A 12,742-nucleotide genomic window follows, 5' to 3' on the forward strand; every position below is an offset into this window, starting at 1 on the left:
CTGCATCTCCTCTGGGACCCCATGGCCCCTGCGCTGCCCTGACACTTCTCACCTGAGTCATCATCACTGCTTGGCGCTTCCTCCTTTGAAGTGGAAGCTCCCTAAGGATAGAGAGACATTGGCTTCCCAGTGCCTCCACCAGGGACCCGCAAAGAGGAGGTGAATGTAATGAATAGAACGGATCTAGTGGATCTGAAGTGGGGACGTGACATGATTAAGACAATGTTTCGTGAAGTGAGTTTGGCGGTGGTGGGGTTCTGGGAGGATTTGAGCTGGGCAGGACCCAAGGAAGGGCCATTACCCAAACCTAGAACATTGAGGATACACCCCAGGACCTTGGCAGTGGGAATGGGAAGGCAGAGATGGGGAGATGAGGAGCGGAGAGGCTTCAGAAGTGGTGCTGACTCAGGGCAGCCATGGGCAGAGGGAGGCACTGTGGCACGAAGCGTGCACCGGGGAGGGGGGGCCCTGGGCTCAAGGAAGGGGTGTTTCCCATAGACAAAACCCGTCTGGGTCTCTCCCTGTCAGGCACACATTCGAGACAAATCTCACAGCATCATGTAGCATGGAAATAGACTTTGTGATATTGTGATTTATAATAAGAAATACATATTTGGTTTTTGTCCCTGTTCCCCACACAGAGCTCCTAAAATCCTTGGAATTTCCTAAGAGATAGAGCGATATATAAAGGTGCATTTTTTAAAGGTGCTTTTGTTATTCATAACAAGGCCCTTTCAGCCACACCTGAGTTTATGTTAATGAGCTGACTTTTGGAAAGCCCCTAAGGATGGGGGCTGGTTGCCAGGGGAAACAACCTTGATTAGAGAGTTGGAACTTTTGGCCCCATTCTCCCACCTCTGGAGAAGGGGAGAGGGGCTGGAGGTTGAATCAGTAACCAGTGGTCAATGCTTTAATCAACCATGCCTGTGTAATGAAGCTTCCATAAGAATCTCTGAACCATGGGGTTTGGGAGAGCATCCTGGTTGGTGAACACCTGCCAGCTATGCCTCCACCTGCCAGGAGGGTGGCACACCCAGAACTCCATGGGGACAGAAGCTCTTGTGTTCCGGACTCTTCCAGACCTGGCCCTATCTCTTCATCATCTGGTTGTTCATTTGTATCTTTTTCTTTTAAAATATTTATTTATTTATTTGGCCGTGCTGGGTCTTAGCTGCAGCATGCAGGATCTTTGTTGCTACGTGAGGGATCCTTAGTGGCGGCATGTGGGCTCCTACTTGCAGCATGCGTGATCTAGTTCCCTGACCAGGGATCGAACCTGGGTCCCCTGCATTGGGAGCGCTGAGTCTTAACCACTGGACCACCAGGGAAGTCTCCATCTGTATCTTTTAATATCTTTTGTAATAAACTGGCAATCTAGTAAGTAAACTGTTTTCTGAGCCGGTCTAGCAAATTGATCGAACAAGAGGAAGGAGTTGTTGGAACTTCTATAGCCGGTCTGTCAGAAGCATCTGGACTTGCGATTGGCATTTGAGGTGGGGGCGGGGGTAGTCTTCAGGGACTGAGCCCTTAACTCGGGGGATCTGATGCTATCTCCAGGTAGACAAGTGCCAGATTTGAGTTAAATTGTAGGACACCCAGCTTTGCTGGGGAAAGAGAAAACAAGGAGGTCAGTAAGGGAAGCAGCCGCAGCCCTCTGACCTTCATCTCATTCTGTGGAGGGGCGCCAGGCCAGGGGCAGCTGGGCCTGCTTTACAGTGTGCATTGCAGCGAAGGGCCTTCTTGCCATCACTCTGCCTTTGTATGGAGCTAGCATGGGAAAGCAGCCTCGTCAATGAAGGAACACCAGGCTGCTTGGCACCATTCAGTCTGGATTCGGGGGGCCAGCCCATTACAGGAGTTGTCTGAGGATGCCAGTAACTGGACACCTCTGGCCTATGGATGTTACTGTGTCCCCAACTGGCCAAGGAGGGGGGCACAGAATATTTGGAAGAGCCCCCAGTCCAGCGGTCAGCTGAGCTTGGGTGTGGCTCTTCTCACTGGGAGAAGGAAGGAGGGCTACTCCTATCCAGCCCATTGTTCAGGCCAGCCAAGGTCATGTAAAAACAATCTCGTCCATTACACTACACATCACAACTGAGTAGGGACTCCCCCACCTCCTCACCAGGATAGCATTTGGCTTTTAGCCTGCACTGAGCCCTTCTCACACTCAGCCTGCTAGTAGGCTGGCAATCAGGTTCCTGGAAATCTCATTCTTTTTTAGCAGACATGGGAACCCACATCCCTAAGCCCAGCCCAGTGCCTCCTATGCACTCTGATTCACAACATCCACAGTGCAGAGATGCTGGACATGCCAAAATTACCCTGGTGTGGTCCTCCTGAGAATGAAGCAAGAAACTGTTCTCACTCTCGAGGAAGCCTAACCATCTGCTGGAAATGAATTGGAGAAATTGCTCTTAGAAGGGTCAAAGGTCAGCTAAGAGAGGGTTCAAGTCAAAGCATGAGAAGGCTGGTGAGCCCAGTTTGCATGCAGCCAATCATCACAAAAGCCTGTGCCGTGAACTTTGCAAAGCAGGTTCACTGCATGATGTGATGGAACAGAAAACTTTGAAGAGCTGTGTTCTTAGCTAAACCTTGAAAAACTTGAGGCATTGGGCACCAGGAATGATTCCCAGATTGCAAAGGAAGAGTTGGTTAAGTGGAGCTGAGAGGTATACTCATATCCATGCTTATTTCATCAGTGGATGCATGCTCACAGGTATCCATTTGGTGCCTGCCTGCATCCGTTGCCAAATCCCATACTCCAGGTGGAGGGAGATTCTGTGGCTTTCGTCTCTTAAGCTATTGACTTTTCTCAGAAAGTCCAGTTTCTGCCCATGTTATTCCATCACTTGATTTTGGTCTTGTGAGGTTGCCCCTCTTTTGATTCATTCATACAATTTGTCAGGGATCTGCTTCCAGTCATGTGCTCGATAGGGCAGACCACTGCTTTTTGTTCTTGTTAACTGGTGGGCTGAATCCCTCCTCTTCCCCCATCTTTTATATCCCAGTAGTCTGGTGTTCACGTTTTTATGGTGTTTGGCAATTGGCAACCATGTCCCATAAACTGGGTTTTTCTGATTTTCTGGTCCTTACATTTAGATACCTCTGGCAATCTCTTGTAACTCCCTTCTCTCTCTGTCTCTGTCTCGCTCACACACACACACACACACACACACACACACACACCTGTTCTGCTTAGATTGAACTAAATCGGATTTTACAAGTGTCTTTGATCTGGGCCTTTACATCCTTGGTGTGTACAACTGGAGCAGGATATGGTTGTTTTATTTATTTTAATTAACTAACGAATTAATTTTAATTAATTTTAATGCTATTCAGATGGTTAGGTCCTAAAAACTTGTTCGAACAATCTACTGAGTGGTTTGGGCAAAGGAAGGATTTTCTCATTTGGATGGACACCCAGTGGCCTAAAATAAACTTTCTTCAGAGGCTGTAAAACAGCAAACACATGAAGGTACGCTGCGGGGTGGGGGCGAGGAGGCACCGGGTTCGAGGCAGGGCAGGTGCCAGTTTATACTGATGCTGCACAACTGAGCTTGACACCTGAACGTGTGCTCCTTCCCCTGGCTGCATTGCCCCAGCTCCATGGCACTACGGACTGAGGAATCTAGACCTCTTTGCAGAAGACGAAGGTGCAATTTCAGAAGAACTACAAATCTTGAAAAGAATTTGATTTAACTTCCTTAATACCTGCAGAGCCCATCTGCTCCCTGCCTTATTCTGTCCCTCCCAAGTTCTCACGCCTCACAGCTCCGGGATGTATTTAGATTTCTGTTTTGGCAAATTCATCCTGACAGAATAGAGGGTACAGTGGAAGGCTAGACAGAGGCCAAAACCTTATGGGGCTCCCCACGCCTTTCAGGATAGCGTTCTAACGCCTTTCTTACAGGGGCAGAGGACACACAGCTGCCACCAGGGCCCACCTTTCTTCCAGCCTCCCGCGGGGAGGGGGTGGGAGGTGCGCACCGAGGCCCTGCCCACGAGAGGGCACGCTTGCGTGCTCGATGCAGAAGCGGCCATCTTTGACCCGGGCGCCGGCTCACCAACCCCCTCCCCCCCCCGCGTTCTCAGAGGGGTCGCGCGGTTCCCGCCCGTAGGGCGTGTAGGCTACTTCCACCACCTCACTCTTTGGCAGACCTGTGCTCAAGACCAACGGCCCCAGCCCCCACCCTTCCGGCCTCCATGTAAAACCTCGAGCCAGTATCCTGGTGGCAAGTGCCAGCTCCCCAACCTTTCTACCTGGTAACTCTGGACAGGTACCTCAGTTTCCTTATCTGTAAAGTGGGAGTTTAGGGCCTCCCCTATTCCCGGTCACCAGCTATAATACCTACTGATTGGGCATGTATGATAAATTCTCAGCATAAAGCCTGGCACAGAGTGTGTGCCATAAATGTCGTCTCCGAGCTTTTCCTGCAGGAAATTGCAAGGGGCCTTGTATCCACCACCCTTTCAGCCACCACTGCTGCAGGGGCCCCCTCCCCTCCCTATGACTGCAGTCAGTACGTGGGCTCTTTGAAGACCAAGTCGGAGGGCCCAGGAGATTGGCAAGATGCCCTCGGGGGAGTGAAAGAGAAGCCTGAATCTTTTAGGACTTGCATGTGACCACTTTGGAAGGGTGTCAGAAAACAGACCAGGGTGCCCAGGACTGGAAAGACTTTGTAGATTTTGGAACATTTAAACGCCCCCGTGCTTGTTATTTTTATCACCCCTGGCTGTGTCCCCATAGGGACTCCCATGCAGCACAAAACTCCTAGAATGAAAAGCCCTGTGTGTGTGCTAGCTGTGGGGGACATCGGGAAGAGGGAGCCGGAACACTGTGTCCCAGGTGGAGCCAAACGTGGGTGGTGGCCCTCGAAACGGAGAGGGATTCAGGCCAGGCCTGTGGAGGTCCCCAGGCAGGTGCAGCTGCCCCACCAGCTCTGCAGCCAGAGCCTAGCAGTTTGGAGACCCCTGACTCTCTGTGGGGATGGGAAACTTGCCTGGAACCCAAAGAAATGAGGGTAGTTCCTGGAGAAGGGGCTGGAGAAGGGTGGGGAGGGGCCAAGGGCTTCTAGGAGGCTGGAGAAACACACCCAGCCCTCCACAGGATTCAGGAGGCCCGAGATGAGAAAGCCAGGCATGCCCAGTTTCCCCGTCCAGCCTGACAGAGAGAAGGGTAGCAGAGGAGACAAAAATGATCAAGTGGGAGTGGAGGGATTGCAGTTTATTTTCAGATACACTCAGAGGGTGGGAGGTGGCCAGCTGGCTCCATCTGCACCCCCTCCCTGCATTTGGCTTCATCAAGAACTCCTCTCCCTGACCTCCAAACCCCTAGGCTGTACAAGATAGACGAGGCACTCCTACCCCACCCATCAGGAGAGGCTTGGGCAGGTGTGGAGTGAGGAGTGTAGAGACCGGGGATAGAGTTCAAATATTCACAGTTCCCCTATCCGTAACCCCAGACTACACTGTGCCCAGGCCACGAGGGCGGCTCCCAACCCTGGAATTCCTAGTGGTGTTAATAGCCCTTCTCTCACTCAGAAACTTCAAGTTGAGCTCCCTACCCCCTTTCCCTGACCATAACAAAACTGCAGTCCTAAACCCTGTAGTCTGGGTGAGGAGGGGGCCTCAGCACTGCACTCACCCAAGCCCCCTGCCTGCCTTCCCTGGAGTGATGGGGGTGGGGCGAGCTTCACTTTTAGTGAGCAGGGGTGGGGGGTGGGCGTGGGAGCAAGTGGTAATAGGTGAGGGGAAGGGAGAGAATGAGGGCCTCAGGAGGCAGGCTTGGAAGGTGCTGATGGTCTGCACCCCTACTCCATCCCCACTGCACCCCCCAGAATCCCTGAGAGTCCAGCTGCAAAGGCAATATGGGGCAGTGGGATCGGGGCAGAGAGGAGAGCTGAGCCATACCTCGTCCCCACCCCCCCACTGGTCCTGTTCCTGGGGGACATGATGTTTAGGAAGGGCCAGGACTGAGCTCCAGGCCCAGCATTTAAGCTCTGACCTTCCAGAACAGCTGAATCCTGGGAAAGGGTAAGGCTATTAACCCCCACACCCCAGATGTCCTGGTTTTGGGTAGAGTGGTGGGAATCGGAGGGGGGGAGTGTCCCCCCAAGGATATTATAAAAAGCTAAAACCGTTAACAACTCCTTGGGGAGAAGCGGCTCCTAGCCTCTTGCTTCCCCAACTTATCGTCTCCCCAACACCCAGCAGACAGGGCCGAGGGAGTCCCAGCGAGCTAAGGGAGGGGGCCACAGCCCCTCTCTGAGAGGGGGCCCTTTAGCACCATGCAATGTTGGGGCACCTGTGCAGTCTGATGGACCCCTGGGCAGGGGCCCTCCAAACCTGGAGTGCCCACTTGCTAAAGCTTCTGTGCTCTTAAGGAGGGGACCCCTGCAGGGGAGGAGGTGAAGGGAGAAGACTGGGCCAAAGTCCACGCAGGGGTCTCAGGACCCCAAAGGACCCCTCCAGGAGTCATGACTTGAAAAATCTTCGTACCACAAACTGGCCCAACAAAACCGCAGACAGAACTATCAGCACATTCCAGATGGGGCCGTTTCCCAAGTCCAGGGCTGCCACCTGCCAGGAGAGACAGAGTGGTCATAGGGGGGCTGGCAGCATATTCAGCTCCTGGGGACTGGGGTGGGGCTGGGAGAGGGGCGGCCCTAGCAGCAGGGAGGAGGTGGTCAATGCTTGAGCACTCACCCAGCCACCCCTCTGTGCGATCCACCGGGCAATGCAGTGATTCAACATGAAGTCGGCCACGAAGCGGGTCACCTGGCCCAGGAAGCCAGTCAGGCCGCGCTGGTAGACGTGGAGGGCCAGGCGGTAGCCAAAGCCCAGCAGAGCCACCACTCGGCCCCAGTTGATGCCGCTCTCAAACAGGCTGCGGGGCGAGGAGATACAGTCAGTGGAGACCTCTAGAGGGCCCTTCATCTGTTTGCCTCTCCCACCCCCTTGGAGACCCCTACCCCTCTCCCAGCTGGAAAGCAAAATGGCTTAGCTGTGAATGGAGGTAGTAGAGGCTGCCCCAGCCTGGCCTCGATTTGGTAAGAGCCCGTGTCTCTGTGAAAGGAGAAAGCTCAGAGGGCAGATGAATGGGATGCTGCTGCTGGGGCTGTGGCCCCAGGGCTGGGGGAGCAAAGGGACACAGAGAGCGTGGAGGGCACAGTGAGCAGACGGAGGCAGCGGGGAGATTACCTGTGGGCATTGCTGCTGGCCTGGCAGCCCGAGGGACAGCAGAAAGAAAAGGACAGAAGAGGAGGTTAGGACAGTCCAGTCCTGGAATCACAGCTGAGTGGGCGGTGGCCTCTCAGGACACGGGCAGGATGTTTCAGCTCCAAGCACTAATTCTGAATCTATCGGCTGCCTTCATCCTCAGCCTTGAACCTACCCTGAGATTGACCTCTTTAATCCAGATGGTGACAACAGCTAACACTTTTTTTTTTTTTTTTTTTTGTGGTACGCGGGTCTCTCACTGTTGTGGCCTCTCCCGTTGCGGAGCACAGGCTCCGGACGCGCAGGCTCAGTGGCCATGGCTCATGGGCCCAGCCGCTCCGCAGCATGTGGGATCTTCCTGGACCGGGGCACGAACCCGTGTCCCCTGCATCAGCAGGCGGACTCTCAACCACTGTGCCACCAGGGAAGCCCCAGCTAACACCTTTAAGTGCAGACACTGTTCTAAGCATATTTCCCCTATTTTACGGACCAGGAAACTGAAGGCTAGGAAGTTTTACAAAGCTGGTAAATGGCAAAGCTGAGATTTGCCCAGGCTGCTGGTTTCTTTAACTACTGCCTGTCTGACACCAGATTATAGCATCTGGAAGCCATTTCCAGGACCTGATGGGCTGAAGCCAGGGCCAGCAACCATCTTTGTTGTGAAATGTGGTTCCAAATCAGAAGGACAGCCATGTCCCAGCTGGGCTGGGGAGCTCTGGGGACACCCCCACCGTGAGCCCCTCTATAGCCCTGATCTAACAGGTCAAGTCCTCGGGGCCAGAGTTCACAAGGGCTGTGCGCTTATGCAAAGATGAAGATTCTGGGCCCAGAAAGAGAAAGACAGGGGCCCAAGGCCCTGCGTGAGTTAACAGCAGACACGGGGACGGCAAACACGTCTTCTGGCGCCGACAGAGAAGTGTGTCTCCCATCCCATGGGCAGGGCCCGGCATGGTGGTGACAGCACAGCGGAGAGGCAGTGGCCAGAGCTACCTTGAGGCGATCTTGGTGAAATACTCATAGGCGTTCTCTGCTGTTGGCTGCAGGTGCTGCAACATGGCCTGGAACTCGGAGTCGTAGCGCCGGTTGATGTCATCCCCGATGATGGCCAGCTGGCGACCCACCTGCCCCATGGTGCTCGAGGAACGGTAGGCAGCAGGTGAGCTGGGGCCTGGGCTTATGGCAAAGGGCTCCTGCCCAAGATGCCCCGGCCTTGGGCCCCCCTCCTTGGCGGCCCCGACCGTGTTCTCAGACACGAGGGCTGCGCCCAGAGACAAGGGGCAGGCATGTGCTGAAAAGGGTGCCAGGTCCCAGATGGGGGTGGGAGCCCGCATGAAAAAGGAGCAGCAGTGGGAAAACCCCCCCGGGCCTGTCTAGCTCCCAGGACCTGCATGGTGACCCCACGTGAGCCTCCATATCCCTGAACATGTCCCCGTGGGCCCAGGGGGCTGCTGCTCACCTGCTAGGTTCTAGGGGCAAGGTGACCATTTCTGGGTCAGTGGGCGCGGCCGCCCCCTCGGCCTCCTGCTCCTGCTGATGGCGGTAAAAGACGTAGCTGCGGAAAACCTCCTCCGTGTCCCGGGCTACCTGCTCCTCTGAAGATCAAAGCCAGGAGTCAGGGAGGAAGTGCTCTGGGGATGGTTCACTCTGCCTGTGGACAGAGGTGTCCCTCCTCTAGCCCTTAGTTACCACCTAGGGCTGACACTGAGCAGAGGATTCTTGTCACAGCTGCCTTGTGGAGTAGGTGACCCCCAGTTTACGGATGGGGAAACTGAGGTGCAGTGTTTACGTAACTTGCTCAAGGGCGTACAGCTGGAGAGAGCGGTGCAGCCAGGATAGAATCCCAGGCATTTGGGTCCCCGACTTTATTTTAGTTTGTCCAAGGCACCGAGCCCGTGTGGCTTAGGGAACGTGGGAGACAGAATTTGAAATTGTAGCCCAGAAAAGTCACATCGGGAAATAGTGACAGACCTGGGACTGAACCCAGACCTGGGAACAGCCTGTGCTGGGCCGCGAGCTGCAGGCGTCCCTGACATTCCCCTTGGAAGAGGGAAGAGGGACGAGGGACAGCCATTTAACTTCCTCCCCAAAGTCGTTTAACAATCCCTCTCCCTGTTGAGCGGACCTGACTCGGTGATAGGTGGATTTACTTCCTTATTTCTCCCACGGCAGGGATAGGACAGCCACACCCCACTCTTCTTTCCTCCTCCTCGCAGATGGCAGGGTGCCCACCTCATGCTCACTGCCCCGCCTCCCCCAGCCTCTGCACCCCCCACCCCTGCCAAGACTCCCCCCACTGCTGCCCCCGTGCCTGCATTGGGTAGGGAGATGCTTTTCTCCTTTACCCAAGGTGAGGAAACTGAGGCGGGAGAGCCTGCCTTTAAATCTCGCCCAGCTTGTCCACATCTGCTCTCTCCATCCTCACAGATGGCCCTGGGGGTTATGGGAGGGGTGAGGGGGCAGAAAGACAGTTACCCGAAGTGGAGGAGGGGTCAGGTTCTTCGCACCCCTGCCTGGGAGGACCTGGGCCTTGTCCGGATGCCATTTCTCAGGTCCTGGCAGGAAGGGCAGTGTTAGCCTATGGGGGTGGGTAGGAAAGCAGAGATGGGGACCAGAGGTTCCAACAGCACACGGAGGGAGGGGACCCCCACTCCTGAAAGACCGCACCGTCCTAAGAACTTACTGAGTATTTCGCTGGCAGTTCTTCAAGGAGACTGGGGGTGAGAAAGGCCAGGCAGCCAAGATTCCCACCCAGGGGTCAGCCACGGCCCGGGGAGGGGTGGCCGCAACAGTGCCCGAGTGGATCTCTAGTTGCACTGGGAGGCGAGTTTCAGAAGCTGGGGTTCCTTCCGCTGCTCCCGGGGCCTCCTGCACCCTACCCAGCACACGCTTACTGCAAACTTGCCACCTTCCAGCCAATGACCCACGAAGCCCGTCCCCGAAGGTCCCACTTCTCCTTGGCTAGTCAGAACACACCTGTTTTCCAACTCAGGCCCGTTAGCCGCAAGCACTTCCTGAGTGCCTATGGTATACTTCTACCATGTATGTGCAAGTACTCCCCAGAGAGTGTGGGACATGGAAAGAACACATTAACCTGGCAGGGTAAGCAATGTCATACCCATTTTTTTTTTTTTTTTTTTTCGGTATGCGGGCCTCTCACTGTTGTGGCCTCCCCCGTTGCGGAGCACAGGCTCCGGATGCGCAGGCCCAGCGGCCATGGCTCACGGGCCCAGCCGCTCCGCGGCATATGGGATCCTCCCAGACCGGGGCACGAACCCGTATCCCCTGCATCGGCAGGCGGACTCTCAACCACTGCGCCACCAGGGAGGCCCTGTCATACCCATTTTACAGGTGGGAAAAGGGAGGCACAAAGAAGTTAGTGCCCAAGGCCACAGAGCTAGTCAAGGAGTCAGGTTGGTTATTTGAATTTACACAGTCTTCCACTCAGCACTCATTTCAGATTTATTTTTCAGTTTGTGGACCTTAGAGGGTGTCCTTTCCGGGGAAACTTCCCTTGTTTGCGTCCCGCCTGTGATCTTCACATTTCTGCCTAGCAGGTGGTTGAGGAAATCACGTGTACCCCTTGCTCTCCTGTCTCCAGCCCCTATTTTCCACCTTTGCCCAGTCCTGGCCACAACCCCAGTATGCTCTGTAAACCTCCACAGAGGGAGTATTTCCTGGACATAAGCTATTTCACTTTCAATTTGCACCCCCTTCACTTCCCCCCACCCCAAAGCTGCCTCCATCACCCAGGAGGGAAGCCCCCCTCCTCCTCTCCCTAGGGAGGGCCCAGCCCTGCTCTGGGCCAAACACAGCTGCCCCCTCCTCCCTGGGAGGGCCTGTGTACCCTTCCCCCACCTTCCCTCTCAGGCCTGGGGCCATTTTCGAAAGTGCCTGAGGAGAAGGGTGGGGAAAGTCCGGACCACCTGTGCTCTCCACCCCTTCACTGTCTCAGGGCAGGGACAGGGAGAAGACCAACTCTCCCCTCCTCCACCTCTGGGTGCCCGGACTCCTTAAGACAGACCTTTGCCTGGCACACCCCCCATCCCAGAAGCTTCTTCCTGAACAAGGTACCTTCCTCTCTCTCTTGGTCTCCGAAACCCAGTGCCCCCAGGACAGCAGGGCTGGAGGATGCTGATTGCATCTCGACTGCCTCTACCGCTACCCCTGGGGCTCAATGCTGGGGAGAAAGTGGAGCCTCAGAACCGGCCCCAGGGCCAGAGGCCTATGCCGACCCGGGTCTACCTCTGCCCCCATCCAAGTGGCCTGACTTCCTGGTAGGGAGACTCCACTGTGCCCCACCTGCGGGGTTTGCTGGGCCCAGGATGTTTCCCGGGGTGGGGGGAGATGCAGACCTAGCCCTGCTGCAGACCTAGTCTTAGGGCTCCTGGGACAGCAGGAAGTGCTGTGAAAGTTCTCCCTCTGCTCTTGACCTTGGCTCTGACCTCCACTCCCATCCCCCAGACTGCTAAAGAACCTGGTTCTTTAGCACCCGATTCTCTGGCACCAGGGCCGGGCCAAGAGGGAAAGCTGTCTGAGGAGCAGCCAGAGGGAGCCCCGGTCGGATCAGGCCCCGAGAAGGAGTTGGTGGAGCTGCCCAGACAAGCCTCGAGGCCTCCCCCTCCCCACCGGGTTCCCTGCGGGCTCCCTGTCTCACTCTGGGCCTGGGGCTGCCGAGAGTGGGGAGCATGGGCAGGACCCTCCCAGCTTACCTGCCCGGACCCTGGCCCAGGCCCGAGACGGCCCAGCAGGGCAGAGGCTGAAGATCCTGAGGGGCCAGTGGCTGCTCCCAGGGTCAGGTACCCAGGCCTGGCTCCCAGGAAGGGGCGTCAGTGAATTCCTGGTGTCTGGATGCAGCCTCTGCTGGTCCCAGCACGGCCCTAGGGACCCGCGAGGCTGCAGCGATCATAGAGGTGCCGGCGGTTCCCGGCTCCAATCAGCTCCCTCTAGAGGAAGTTGCTCTGTGGCCGCCGGATGCAGATGCCCCAGCCTACAGGGCTCCCGGGCGGAGAGAGCGACTCCCATCCAGGCAGAGTGGCTCCCCCTCCCCTATTGCTTTTCCCACCCTTGATTCCCAGTCCTCATCCTTGATATTTCCCCTGCTTCCATCAATGTCAATAAAAAAGCCAGGATGGCGAGGTTTCTTAAGCGCCACTGTGTACCAGGCACTTTAAAACCTCTTTGGAACAACCCTTGGAAGTAAGTGCAGTGGACCACACCCATCCTAGAGCTGAACAAACTGAGGCTCAGCTGGTTTAAGGAACCTTGCCCAAGGTCACTGAGCTGGGTTTATAATCAGGTCTGTAGGTGCCGTGAGGAATAATAATACTAAATTGAGATTCAACGCGCAATTAAGACCTGTGCACCAAGCACCTCCAGAGAGACAAATCCTGAATGTGATAGGCAGGTAAACAGATGAAAACACAGTGGGTCTGTGCTACCGCCTGGGCATGTGCCAGCTGGATACTGAGAGGAGAGAGAAGAGGGAGGACAGAGACTCTCTGGCCTCAGGGAATGAATGGTTCTC

The 12,742-nt window shown here is 55.5% G+C and overlaps 1 protein-coding gene across 1 annotated transcript; it reads right to left on the bottom strand.

Moving 5' to 3' along the window:
- Nucleotides 1–5,207: 5,207 nt before the first annotated feature.
- On the bottom strand, nt 5,208–12,181 carry BAK1 (BCL2 antagonist/killer 1). The gene is made up of 6 exons (XM_082639649.1): nt 11,928–12,181; nt 9,691–9,793; nt 8,675–8,810; nt 8,209–8,352; nt 6,706–6,886; nt 5,208–6,579 (listed from the first exon to the last, which is right to left on the bottom strand). The coding sequence occupies exons 2-6, from the start codon at nt 9,758–9,760 to the stop codon at nt 6,475–6,477; spliced, it is 636 nt and encodes a 211-aa protein (XP_082495775.1). The 5' UTR covers nt 9,761–9,793; nt 11,928–12,181; the 3' UTR covers nt 5,208–6,474.
- Between the last annotated feature and the right edge of the window lie 561 nt (nt 12,182–12,742).

This window comes from Mesoplodon mirus, assembly GCF_964341445.2.
Source record: "Mesoplodon mirus genome assembly, chromosome: 12".
Lineage (NCBI taxonomy): Eukaryota > Metazoa > Chordata > Mammalia > Artiodactyla > Ziphiidae > Mesoplodon > Mesoplodon mirus.